General features: G+C 42.6%; 1 protein-coding gene across 4 annotated transcripts in view; it reads right to left on the bottom strand.

Moving 5' to 3' along the window:
• MAPK8IP3 (mitogen-activated protein kinase 8 interacting protein 3) overlaps positions 1-14,319 on the bottom strand; it is a 599,057-nt gene that overhangs the window by 195,731 nt on the left and 389,007 nt on the right. For all 4 annotated transcript variants that reach the window (XM_086941240.1, XM_086941238.1, XM_086941239.1 and 1 more), the window contains one exon: positions 94-249. In XM_086941240.1, the coding sequence (XP_086797366.1) occupies positions 94-249 (156 nt within the window). The remainder of the gene's footprint in view (positions 1-93; positions 250-14,319) is intronic.

Here is a 14,319-nt window from a genome sequence, read left to right as displayed (position 1 = left end):
TGAACAGAGGGACAAACAAGGACAAGTAATTCAACAAAGGATTTGGAATCTTTTGGACAGGGGCAGGAAGAGAAGCCTCAAGAATGTAGTTACCTTTTTCTTTTCCGGTGAAGTGTGGTTACTTTTGCTCTCCCCTTCCACCTCTCTGTCACATGTTAAAGGGTCCCGTCCAGATGACTTCAGTCCATTACTCAAATCGTCTTCAAGAGGTCTCCACCCAGTCAAGTCGACCCCTGCTGCACACCAAAGCTATCAGATAGAATAAACAAATAGGAGAAAGGTGGATTAGATGTAGAACCGCTTCTCATACTGAGCTACTCATCTTTTACACTGGTATTTTAATTCCCATTGGCTAACAACTCTGACAAACCTATGGTACAGAATTAAAGAACTACAAACTATCCAAATGAATTAGAAATGCAGGAGAAGGTGGATAAATGTTACACCACACCAGAATGTCTCTGATCACATCCTGTCTTACGTTCTGAATACTGGATTGGTCTTCATATTTAATCTCCCAAGGATTGAAAAGGAGAATGGACTCAGCTCAGTTTGGGAAGAGGAGCAGGAGCTTGCATGGGACAACTAAAAAAATCATAATTACTGGTGAGTATGTTGCTGTTTCTTTTACATTAGCCCCTTTTCAGTTTTCAATTCATTTTATTTTTAACAAATTTTTATTGGTTTTCTGAAAAAGCCATACAAACAGGCCCATGGGCACGATAGGAAAATAGCTGGGAAGGGGACATGTATTACAATTACAACAATTAGTATTATTGCGTCCGTCTCAGAGTTCAGTTGTCAATTCATCAGACAGATTATGAACCAGGAAAATGTGAGGATGTCAACACCAAAAGCCAGATCAAACATTTTGGGAAAATCACATGCCAGGCCTACTTGGCAACATCGAATATTGGATCTTGAATTAAGAGCTTACAAGACTTAGGGCCTTAGCTAGAGTTTTGCTGAATGATTACTCTCTCACAAACATTGCACATGTCCAGCTCACCATATTACAAGTAACCATAACCTATGGAACTTGTTATATGGCGGACACATTATCTGTGACATTTTGTCAGAGTGTTGTGTCCTCTAAATAAGGCCTGTAGTGTTTCATGTTCAGTATTATGGCCAGTTCTGTAACAATGTTTCTTAAAGGATAAAAATAGACAAAATGCAACCTAGGTACAGTTTACCACCAGGCTCCAAGTTGAAACCTCAAGTGCATAGAATAAAGCAAGTGTTTTTGAAGTAAACGCTCTGCCTCGTTAAGCTTGGAGTAGCAAGATGGTTCTGTTGTGCAACACAAAGTGTTATTAAACATTATTTTGCAGTGGGAATGATTTTGGATCACTTGCTCTCAATCAAAGACCTTACGAAAGATGAAATAACTCCACAAGAGACAGAACATTTGTCCCTCCCATCACACAGTGTGCATACGTACACACAGGTCTCATTTGCAATTCCACTCACACATGCTCTAACTGTGCACCTTTGGGTTCCCATTGCTGTCTCTTGGATTTGAGAGGCTACTCCATCTTTGAAGGTGAAGGTTCACCATAGACCTGGGCACCCAACCCCCATTTAAAGTTAGAGGACACACAAGATAGAAAAGGTGTAGGTTAGACAGCACTTTGAATACACATGACCCATAAGCAACTTCAGATGCTGATACAGCCATTGTGTTGAAGAGCCTAAGCAAAAAGGCAATTGACTGTTAACCCAATTGACCTGTTGCAGGAAGAGACTGGTGTTATGCCAAGGTGAGATACAAATACAACTGCAATTGTTATACAGACTGCAACTTATCATCAACTGAAGATAGCATTGCAACTGATAAAATATTTTTGGTAATAATATAATTCTGAAAGTGAAGAAAGAGCTAATAAAAGCCAAGGCAAAACCTGCCAATTTGGGTGATACACGCTTCAGCCTGTAGTTTACCGCTCACACCAACAGTCTGAAGAATTGTTTCTAGAAGAGCTGACTCGCCCTGTTCTCAATACTAAAATTCAATCTTTGTGCAAGACTACTAGAAACCAAAAATAAATGTTTTAAGCAAATATTGTTATTAGTTGATATTGTGAGACTTTCAAATTTTTGAATATTGATTCCAACAACCATTACAGAGTTACATTACTATATTTCACACTATGTATAAATAATTGGGGTACTAAGATCAATCTTGCTGTATACAGATCTACAACATTTCTAAATATATGTGCGAGAACTCTTCACAGCCTTCTGGCCTGAAAAGTCTTCAAAGGCCTTAAGTCAAGATACAGGTTCATTTTGGGAGAAATACAGATGTTCTAATACAAGTGCATGACACAAACAAGGCTAGGCATACTGTAGAGGCTGTGCTGATGTCTCAGGATTTGCACACTAGTTCATAATGCAAGTCAGAACATGGATCCCGATCCTATATGGTATGCTAGAGGATGATAGAAGTCAGGATCAAGTACTTCCAGAGAATATGGTAACTACCCCATTCAGAGGATAACAAAGCATTGTATGGGTCAGCAGGTCAGTGAGTACACTGAAGCTTTGTATGAGCCCTATGAATGTTTCAGCACTTGGATATTATTGTAGGGTGAAGTTCACATAGAAAGGAATTGTGCAACTATGAAATGGATTGAGATTGCAAACTGTGAATTTTTTACATACAGCAGTACTGTGACATGTTAACCACTGTTATAATACACAAATAAAGACATTAGTCCTTCAGCACCAGTTAAAGTGCATTGTGCGGCGATTCCGATATTAGTCGGGGTGCAAGATTCCTTCGGGGCAGTTTCGGGTTTCAGAATTAATCAACAGAAAACAATACTATTCCTGTTGAGAGCCTTTGCACGAGGGAACCCCCAGGACCTTCCCAATGTGGCATTGGACTGGAAACACAGACATTTTAGATCTGGGTATTCAGGTAGTGCACTCGCCTGAGGCTCAGTTCGACCTCAATATGGGCAAGGTCCTTCCAGGACTAAAAGCGTCCATACAATTCTGGAACAAACTCCCCCTCTCGATCATGGGAAGAGTGGCTCTATCAAAAATGGTGGTACTGCCCCGCTGCTTATATGTTCTGCAGAATTCCTCCAGTAGAATTCAAAAACCAATGTTTGATACATTAAATAGTCTTTTGATTTCATTGGTATGGGCTGGGGGTTGAAGCAGAGTCAAGCTAGAAATACTTAAGCAAGACATGAATGCGGGAGGCCTGGGGCTACTTGACCTCAGGCTATACAATCTAGCGGGCTTACTACAATATGCAGCTCAATGGTGGATTTATAAAGGAATGGAACCTGCCTCACCTTTGAGGAGGCACAAAATTGGTTCCAGGCACTGGCAGGCCACATTCCCAGAGGAGCAAATATACTATTGATGCTCCTGGACCCGTCTCCTGCAGAGGCTTGATCTTGCGCATATACGTAGCGATGAAAGAAGACAGAGTGACTGACCTGTCGGCCATTAGGGGGAAATGGGAGGAAGACTTACCTACTACACTGATAGATAGGGAATGGAAAAGAGCGCTAGCACAGGTGGCTGAAGCGACAAGTAATGTTAGGTTAAAGCTAATCCAATTCCAATATTTACATTGTACATATGTAACCCGCAGCATCGAGCACGGTTCACACCGGGGGCCAGGTCGTCCTGCTCAAGATGTGGCATCGACCCTGCCACTTTTTTACATAGGACCTGGAGCTGTATACGTTTGCAATCATACTGGCACCAGGTGGTACAGACCCTCTGTGCAGCAACAGAAGTACGCATGGATGTCTCTATAAAGCAGTGCTTGCTGGGTATTCTCCCAACACCGAAAAAGGGGACAAGGATATAACATAAGTTCCTTATGAGGAGCCTGGTCCTGGCAAAAAGACTGATTGCTATACACTGCATTCTTTCTACAGCACCCATATTGAACAAAGGGAAAGCTGATGTGCTTGAGTGAGGCGTGGCAGAAGAATGCCACCTCAGGGCAGTACCGATGGACGAAAATGTTGAGAGCAACCTGATGGATTGGGGACAAATGTTAATGGAAGTGACAGTGGCAGAGTAACGAGGATACAACTCTCACACAGTCATCCACACAAGATTTACAGGCACCCAGCACAGAAAGCAGCATGTCCCCCTCACACGTACAATAACTTAAATTAGTTTAGTTATCCAACCTGAACACCAACACAAAATGCAAATAGTGATGCCGATAGCTGCCGGGGGAGGGGCGGAAGGAGAGGGGCCGGAATGTTTATGTTAGAATTGTTCATTGGGTAATGTTTATGGCTAAGATAAAATAAAAGGACATTGAAAATATATTATGACGTGATATGCTGCATAGATATAGCACATCAATGTATAGTATTAAACAGTAAGGATGCACATGATAAAGCTATAAGATGTAATGTGAAGCAATGCTATCAATAAAAACTGTGTAAAAAAAAGAAAAAGTGCATTGTGGAATTGCGTGTCAGCCATCTGAGTCAGCCCTAACCCAACAGTAATACAGACTCAACTCAACCTTGCAGGTGTGACAGTGGTGCACTAGTAGACCACATTCCACCTCTATGCAAGGTGCAATAAGCAAAATGAACTAAGCACAATTGCATTTGGGGTGCAGGTCCCTATTTTTTCTATGTGTCTGTCACCTGGGTCCTAAAAACGGGCTTACAGGAAACAACATGTTATTCCAGGGGTCTGAATGGTCTCCAACCCCTCTCTTTTTCAGCCACTGATTGCATCTTGCTTGTCCACTGATTTGCAATGTTGTGTGGTGGTCCAAGCACATTAATAATTTACCAATCAGTCTAGACATATCTTGATCTTCAGCAACCATTAGAGGTATCTGGACTGCTGTCTAGCTCGAGGAAGCCTATAGAGGATGTCCAGGCACCAAGCGGCCTGGAACAATTGGGCAGGCTCCCATTCTGGTTTTGTTTGTCTAGTGAGCCTATCAGTTGACACACTCCACCCTCAGTCATGCAAACATTTCAGTCACTCACTTCTGTCTGGCCACTCAGAACCGCTCATCCTAAACAATGATAGACATGCTTAAGTCTTCCACCTGAAATCTTCCTACCTCTTCACCCGTAATGATATGGAGTCAATCTACAAAAATATCACATGCACAATATTGGTTACTACTATATTGTTATGGTAAGCAGATGTGAGTTAAGAAAAGTAAATCTGTACTTACATATAAATACTTATCTCGAGCATATTTTCGAATTCAATTTTGTGGATGTAATATTTTTAAACATTGATTTTGTATACATTCAACCACTATTACCACTCACCCACATACCTGAAGGACTCTCTTAGAAACAACCATTGCAGGAGTGGCAGTATGCCATTCAACAGCATTTATGCAGAACACTATCAAACAGCATTCACTCTCACAGTACCCATAAGGAAGAAAGAGGCCTTACAAGTACAAAAGGTAACATCTTTCAGCAGAGGAGTAATACTAGAATTTCAGGACCAGAAATTAATCTGGAAAGGCAAGCAGAACTCATAAGTATTTTAAGAAAATATTATTTCAGCAAACATGTAGTTCCTACCAGAAAGGATGAAAACATAATGCAGCACCTACAATCAGAACCACAAATCTGCCATCCGCCTGACCCACGTAACTGCAACTAGACTATGTTCTTCATATATTGAATAGAAAACTCCTGTCTCAGAATGCTACACTTTTTTGTGTCCTTTATTAAAGGTGAACAGCCCAGACTACTTCAAACCTTAAAACATTGCATGGACATCAAAGGATTTATGCCCAATTGAATGCTGTCTAGCCTAACCAATATTGGTAAACAAGCGGTGAGTCTGGAAGAACTCCTCTCAGGGATGCTGCCTATCATACAGAGTATACCAAAGCTCCATCCTCATCTCTGCTCTCTTCAATATCCTAACATCCTAACTATTACTAATTGCCTTTTGTGAATACCGAAAGTCGTAAAGTTAGGATTTTGTCTCAGTTTAGTAGTAGTAAAATTAGGAGCCCTAACTTTACTACTACTAAATGCCTTCATTGAATACCAAAAGTAGTACGTTTAGGATTTTAGTTCTGTGAATCGGGCCTTAAGTGTCCTTTGTGGTGGTGAAAGTGTCCTTTCATTAATATGCTGATGAAACACGAACGCATATTAAAATATCAAATATTGCATTCATTTCAGTATTGCAACTGAGCTTAAATTCACTACAGAACTTGATAAGAGAAAAGTTATTGGCCCTCAACCCAGTAAATACAAAGATTTTGAAGATCCTTAAAGATTCATCCTCTCAACCTGGCATTTGAGTAACTCTTACCATCTCCATAAGAGCCATCATCAGCCATTTCCAATGCCTTTCACGGACAGAGCCTAAGCTTGAGCCTAGCCATGTCTTCTCACTCTGGCTTTGAAAGACTTGTGTTTAAGTCTTTGGGGCACATGCTTCAAGCTAATTACCGGTCGTAAATGGGCCGATTTGCAGAATCGCCTCATTTGCGACCAATAATTAGACTTTTGGGATTCATCAAGCACAAAGCCATTCGCAAAATAGATAGTCGCAAAATTTGCGATTACCTATTTTGAGAATGCAGTTAGGGAATCACAATTTGTGATTCCCTAAATGCAATGCAAGAAGCATTCTCAGAATGCAACTTTGCATTAAAGAATTGCAAATTACCATCAACTTCAAGTTGATGGTAATTTGCAATTCCTTAGAAAAATGCACAATATGCCAATTTTGGGGGTGCATCAGGGTGGCCTTTTGGCCCCCTAGCACCCTTGAAATGGCATGCGCAATTTACGATTACCTTTAGGATAAGCACAAACTGTGAATGGTTTCCCATTCATTCCTATGGGCCTATAGGCCCATAGGAATGAATGGGAAGACATTCCCTATTAGTGATTCACAAATTGCGATTTGCTAATAGGGAATGTGTAGGAATTGCAATTTAGTTAGCGATTCCTACATGCATAAGGAATTGCGATTCCTAAATAGCGAATCCTTATTAATCGCTATTAAATAATCGAAATTCCTTAGGTTGATGCAAGTGCCCCTTTGTTGTCTATTTGGAGCCATATTCAATGGTTGTGTACGTCTAAGCATTGTCACTTGGTAGTTAGGCTGGTTCGCACCTGCAGATTCTGCATATGTTCTATATTGTAACTGCTACTACCTTTGACAAGTATCCTCTCATGGGGCTCTGAGGTTCATGAACAGTGCTCTAAAAAAGTAAAATGATGTAATAGTAGTAGTAATAACAACAACAATAATATGAATCTACTAGATGCTCTAAAACTTGATGGATTCTCTTCCACACTCCCTCAGCTTTGCTCTGGATCCTTCATGGATACTGATACCATGCAGTAACCATTTGGCTAAAGCCTCCTACTTCTCCCTCAACTCCCTCAATAAAGTAAAACATCTTATCTCTAAGAAGCAATTGAAAATAGTGGTAAACGGCCTTGCAATTTTTGTAGAGTCAGCAATTCTACAGTACCACTAGGTCTGCTAGTTCATCTCTTATGCTGTTCTACTCTTGTTAACCATCACAGTGTGTTAGTGTTATTGCTTATCTTGTTGTATATATTTGTTCCTAGTTAGAAGCTAAAGGCCTGCCGGGAGGTAGTATGCTATACAAGAACATTAAAAAAAAGACATTAAAATTACAGAGAAAATAATTTAAAAGGTCAGGGACAAATATAGGGAAATGACAAAATCAAATAATGAAGGTTAAAGCTGGTTATCGTATAGGGCCAAGAGAACAAAGTGGGCGGTCATAGGCCCATATCAGCCAAAATTGTATGCCATGTCATTAAATGTACAAAACACATGTTCACGACAACTAGTTGCTTAACACTGCCTTATGGTCTGATTTAGATCCCAGCAGATGGGTTACTCTGTCACAATGGGGACAGATATCTCATTTGTCGAAATATAAATTCCATCCTATAAGATTGATATTTCAGCGGACTGGATCCCCGTTACCGTTGTGACAGAGTAACCCGTCCACAGAGATCTAAACCAGGCCCATAGTTTGGCTCGTATGTGATCATGATAACGTGGACATGGACTTGGGCTAATCAGAGAACATACAGGTTTTTATGTTTTACCTGAACAACTTAATTCATCCAGATAGTGAAGAATATAAGTGGCAAATGTACTAGACACTAAGGGGCCCATTAGGATAGCGGGCGGATCACCCCCGCAGGGTCGGCGGTAGCCACCACTGGCCCGGCAGGGGTGATGCGCCCGCCATCCATGCCTGATTGACCCCCCGCCAATTTAGCATGGCTGGGTGGTCCACGGCGGATTGAAAGACAGTCCGCTGCTTTTCCACCGGTCACTTATCGACCGGGCGGAAAAGGGTCACAGTATGGTGGCGGTGTCTGCAAGACACCGCCATCCATATTTTGATGATGGGGAAATTGGCCTTTCCACGGTGGCGATGCCGCTATGGAAAGGCATGCCGTCCTTGTTGTTGGGGGCCAGTTGCGGGCCCTCAGGGTGTCGGGGGTGGGGGGTGCACATGGGGGTTGCCATGCACTACGAGGCAGGCACAACGTGGTATTTACGTGGCAGAGATCAGAGAGGTATTTCAATGATGCAGACTGGAGTGAGGTGATATTCTAGGGTTGGGGAAGTATTAATATATGACGCCTAGCCTGCCACTGGGTTTGTAAGAAAAAGGCTGATATGCAATTGTGCAGCCATTTGCGTAAAATCATCAAGGATAGGATGGGTATGGGGATAATATTTGAACTTAGGCTCTATGATGCAGGCAACCTCTAAGCTACTACTTTTCAAGAAGCATTTTCTTTGGTGGAATGTGTACTGATTACTATGAGTGAGTCAGGAGGAATAGAGCACTTGACAAACGCATCATGGAGGCATTAGATAGTAATGCTCCTTGGTCTTTGAGCGCGTCTAATACGCAGCTAAAAACTGCACCTTGGTTCAGTAGTGAGATTAGAATAGCTAAATCAGCCTGTAAGCGATTTCAAAGAGCGTGGAGGAGAAATTTCGCTGAGCCTAGGATAATTGAATATCAATCTAGTCTTAAAAAATATCACTCTCTGATCAAGAAAGCGCGGGCCACCTACTATAGTGATAGGATTGGGACAGCCGAGAACTCTTAGAAGGAACTTTTCACTACCTTCAAAGAGATCTTGTCACTAGCAAGAGTGACAGCTCCTGATGCCAGCTCAGCTGACTTCTGTAATAGGGTGGCGGACTTCTTTGTGGAGAAGGTGGGAAAGATCTACTCTACCTTCCCTGACACTGCACGATATGGGTGTGCGGATAGTGAGGGAACATCTAATGTAGTAGAGGCGGAATGTCTCTGTAAATTTGTAGCCCCCACAGTTGACCTACTTAAATATGTAGCTTTGAGCATCAAGTCAGGGTCACCTAGCGATCCGGCCACCCCTAAGGTCTTAAGAGGGAGTCTAGATGTACTATAGCATTACATCAGACACCTTCTTGAGCTCTCATTTACCTCTGGAACTGTCCCTAAAGTTGGAAAGAGGCGATTGTCATCCCCTAAAAAAGAAACCGAACATTAGCATGAGCCAATTGGAAAATCTACGCCCCATCTCATTTCTGCCTTACTTAGCTAAAATAGCAGAGAAGGTGGTTAACACCCAATTGACAGCTCACATTAATAAACATAATCTACTTCACCCCACTCAATCAGGTTTCTGTGCCACATACTCAACCGAATCGGCACTGCTCTTATCTACAGAATTCATCCATAGACATGTAGATGAGGGACAGACGGTTGCTTTAGTCCTATTAGACCTCAGTGCTGCATTTGACACAGTTGCCTATCATACGCTATTTCAGCGCCTCAGGGAAGGAGGTATGGCTAGTAGAGCCATGAATGATTAAGATCCTTATTACATGACCGTAGCTTCCAGGTGTCGCAGGAACCTTTCTACTCCAAAAGCATCAAGCTGGACCAAGGGACAGGGCTCCATACTCAGCCCCACACTCTTTAATCTCTACATCACCCCCCTGGCAGAGATTATAGGGAAGTTTGGCATCAATGTATTGTCATATGCTGCTGACACAAAACTGGTGGTGACCCTAACTCAAGATTATGAGAAGGCAGCCATTAATTTCTCAGCATGCCTACAAGAACTGGCGTCATGGATGGCCTGCAATTGCCTTAAACTTAATGGCAATAAAACAGAGGTGCTAGTGATATGTAAAGCACCCTCGATTTGGTCCTCAGCATGGTGGACTCAGATATTGGGACCGATCTCCCCCCCTAGGGATCAGGTAAAGAACCTGGGGATGTAGTTGGATACCAAACTATCCTTTGAAACGCACACCAGGCGGGTGCGGGAAGTTGTTTCGGGGTTCTACGAGGACTCCGGAAGACCTTAGATGTACTCCCTGTCTCAACAAGGAAAACGAATGTCCATGCACCGGTGACATCCCTTCTGAACTACAGGAATGTTCTCTACCTAGGAGCAAATATTAAATGTGTAAGAGACTCCAATGCATTCAGAATGCTGCGGCTCATCTCGTTTTAATGCTTCCGAGGAGAGCCTCATCCAACAAGGCCCTGGCTTCCCTTAACTGGCTCCCGGTGAGGGAACAAATTCTTTTTAAAGCTGTGTGTCAGCCACCGCATCCTATGGGCAGGTGCTTTTCTACTTATTCATTTAAACAGGATTATGGAGTAGGTAAAGAACATCAGCTCTACCTTAGCATGCAGGGATGAAAGGAGGCTTCTAGGGTTTTCTGGTTTTCTAAAGAGGTGTATATAGTAATGATGTGGGGGTGCGGAAGCACCACCAGATGATCTTGAGGCTATGAAAATGCCCTGATGTGTTTTTTCCTACAAGCAGTTGCTGCTTACGTAAAGACGGATTGTCAAAAGTAAAGTACATTCTTCACACAAACATCTATTATTTGTTTTTTATGGAGATGTTTGTTTAATTTCCCTTTTCGAACTGCGAGTAGGAAGACGATTTTGTGACACTTGCAGTGTTACTGGAGAGTGTTAATGATTTTCTCATATACATTTAACACATTTACCTAGTTCCCAAATAAATGTTCAAATATTTCAGATATAAAAGTAGCATGAGATGTACAAATGAGACTCATTTCTCCTAATCATAATGTGTTATAACAATGGATAATTATTAGGATCTGTTTGATGCATGAAAGTTTAAAACCAATTTTGGTGTGCTATCCCTCTGTTTGAAATATGTCCTATTTTCTTTTGAAACTGATAGAATTTTAAACCTAAACAGCACTGTTTTCAATACCATAAAAGAACAAAACTTATTTGCATATCCTATTTATCTAGTTTCTTACATATTAGCCCTTACTTAGTGGATTACACCAGTGAAAAAATATGCAGGGAAAGCAGATTTACAGACATACAACAGATTGTACACTATGTTTTTGGCTATAAACTGGGGGATATCATGATTATTGTCAAATTTCACTACATTTACAAGTTACTACACACATTTTATTAAATGTACTGATCAGTACCTTGCTTTAAAATGTAATATGAGGGTATATCATGCGTTTAAATCTCATTGGAGATAACAACTAGACCTTGGTTTGAGGAGAAAACTATTTCTCTGCCACTATTAAACAATATTTTCTGTTCAAAGTCAAACCATTCCCTCCTGTGAAACAGAATGAGGCAACATTTTGTAGGGACGAAATGTCGCACAACTTCATAAAATGCAGGTCAGTTTTGCTCATTCAATATGGCTGACCAGAATCCCCACTCAAATTACTGTCCAGAGCCACTGATGTACTGATGTACTGACAACACAAATCGTATGCAGAATAGGTAGTCTGTTTGGGAGTAGAGGCTGTAATCCTGAAGATCACCCATGGCTCCAACAGCATTCTGACAAATCAGTTGTAACCAATATGTGAGTATAAAGACCAGTTAAATGGAAGAACCACTAAGAGGCCGGCCTCCTCCGCCCCAGAGGATAGATTATTTAGGACCTCTGGCAGATAGGAAAGAAGCATAAATGGAGGTCTGATTCCTAATCCAGTTCCCGATCTGCGTACTCTGCAGACTTATATGGGCCACAATAACCACAGAAACACAGAAAGTTATCTGATCTGAACCCTCTAATTCAGAGGTCTTCAAACTTTTGGATGCCGAGACCCCCCTGTCAACATTTTCAAGCGTAAGGACCCCCTCCTGAAAAAAAATTTGAAACCTCTAGGTTATGAGGAAGGTGAGGACCAAATTATGCGACAGGCTTGACTGAATTGTGTGAGTAGAAAATGTAAATAATGTTCTGTGATGCTGCGTATTTTGGGGTAGCATTGCTTTATTATTTAGAATTTTTTTAAACATAGTAATACTGAGGAACGATTTCACTCCATCAGTACCAGTTTATAACCAAAATACAGCAATTAACATGAGAAAGATTTCTAGTCAACCTCTGTGAAGGGCTTCCCAATCCGCAGGAATACACGCTGCCACATTAGAAGCTCACCTGGCCATGGCCGGGAGCAGCAAGGGTGCTTTCACACCGTGGCGGTCTTGTGCAGAGTTAAGCAGTTTACCCATGCTCCTTTCCTCTCACCCCCTTCCTTCCATCCCTCTCTTCTCTCCTCTCCCAACCCCGGATCCCTCTCTCACATTGCAGGCAGATGGTTATTACACCCAGGACACCTTTTGGTAACAGTAGCGCACTACAAATGTAAATAATAGGCAGAAGCAGGGGATCCACTAGACCCGAACTTCGGGGAGGGGGGGGGGGGGGGGGGGTTAACACTCCCAGCCAGGGCTTGTCCAAGCACTGGTCGCACACGGTGCAACAGTCTTTCCACCTTCTCCATGAATTCCCTCACTACCACTCACCAACAATACACCTCATCTCTCTATGGCACCTGTCTGACAAACATTTCATTTTTTTATAGTGCTACTCATAGGTCGTAACCCGCCTCTAACGTCCCACAGCCTTATTTTTAACCGCTGACGGAGGCCCTTTTAATAAAGTATCCTCACCTCAGGGACCATCCGCCAAGCAGTTTTAACTTCACATACCTGAACACCCCACACCGCACACACAGTGACATACCTGCTCCGCTGTAATCAGGCGTCGAAGCACACCCGGGACACGCTAGGTGTCACTGGGTGGGCCCGATGATGAAGCATGCCACCAACTAGGTTGGTGGGTGAGGGCTTTCCAAAGACACCCAACAGGTGCCACTGCCAATCGGCAAAACCATACTGAGTCGCTAGGAAAACAATAATAATAATGTCAGACTAAACCCTGCTCTTGAGCTAGTCCCATTTTGATAAACTTACTCATAGTTTACTCACACTCAGTTCTGTGATGTGCATGGTACATCTTCTTTGTACCAGGCACTTTAACCTTCTGCACTGTGTGGGTGACAAGAGTGCCCATGTGACTGCACGGTGAGCAATGCAACAATGAGAGAGTAGGGTAAAAGGAGTGACTGCAGGGTGAGTGAGGTGACCATATGAATTTGGGTTCGGCTGTAAGTGCAGAGTGGGACGAATTAGTGCATGGTTAGTGATGGCCTTGTTTGAGTGAGCTATAGATTGAGCAGTAAGGGGGGGACAGGTGAGTGATGTGAGTGCATTGTGATCAGTGTGAGTGCATTGTGATCACTGTGAGTGCAGGGTGAGTGGGTGAATGTTGTGAGTGCATGGCGATCAGTGTGAGTGCACTGTGATCAGTGTGAGTGCATTGTGATCACTGTGAGTGCAGGGTGAGCGGGTGAATGATGTGAGTGCATGGTGATTGGTGTGAGTACATGGTGATCAGTGTGAGTGCATGGTGATCAGTGTGAGTGCATGGTGATCAGTGTGAGTGCAGGGTGAGCGGGTGAATAGTGTGAGTGCATTGTGATTGCTGTGAGTGCATTGTGATCAGTGTGAGTGCATTGTGGTCGCTATGAGTGCATGATGATCGCTATGAGTGCACTGTGATCAGTGTGAGTGCACTGTGATCAGTGTGAGTGCACTGTGATTGCTGTGAGTGCATTGTGATCGCTGTGATTGCATTGTGATCGCTGTGAGTGCATTGTGATCACTGTGAGTGCATTGTGATCATTGTGAGTGCATGGTGATCGCTGTGAGTGCTTGGTGATCGCTGTGAGTGCATGGTGATCAGTGTGAGTGCATTGTGATCACTGTGAGTGCAGGGTGAGTGCATGGTGATTGGTGTGAGTGCATGGTGATTGGTGTGAGTGTATGGTGATTGGTGTGAGTGCATGGTGATTGGTGTGAACACATGGTGATCAGTGTGAGTGCAGGGTGAGCGGGTGAATAGTGTGAGTGCATTGTGATTGCTGTGAATGCATTGTGAT

This window comes from Lissotriton vulgaris, chromosome 10 (assembly GCF_964263255.1).
Source record: "Lissotriton vulgaris chromosome 10, aLisVul1.2, whole genome shotgun sequence".
Classification (NCBI taxonomy): domain Eukaryota; kingdom Metazoa; phylum Chordata; class Amphibia; order Caudata; family Salamandridae; genus Lissotriton; species Lissotriton vulgaris.
Note: the sequence above shows the minus strand (reverse complement) of the source record. Positions and strands in the feature narration are given on the sequence as shown.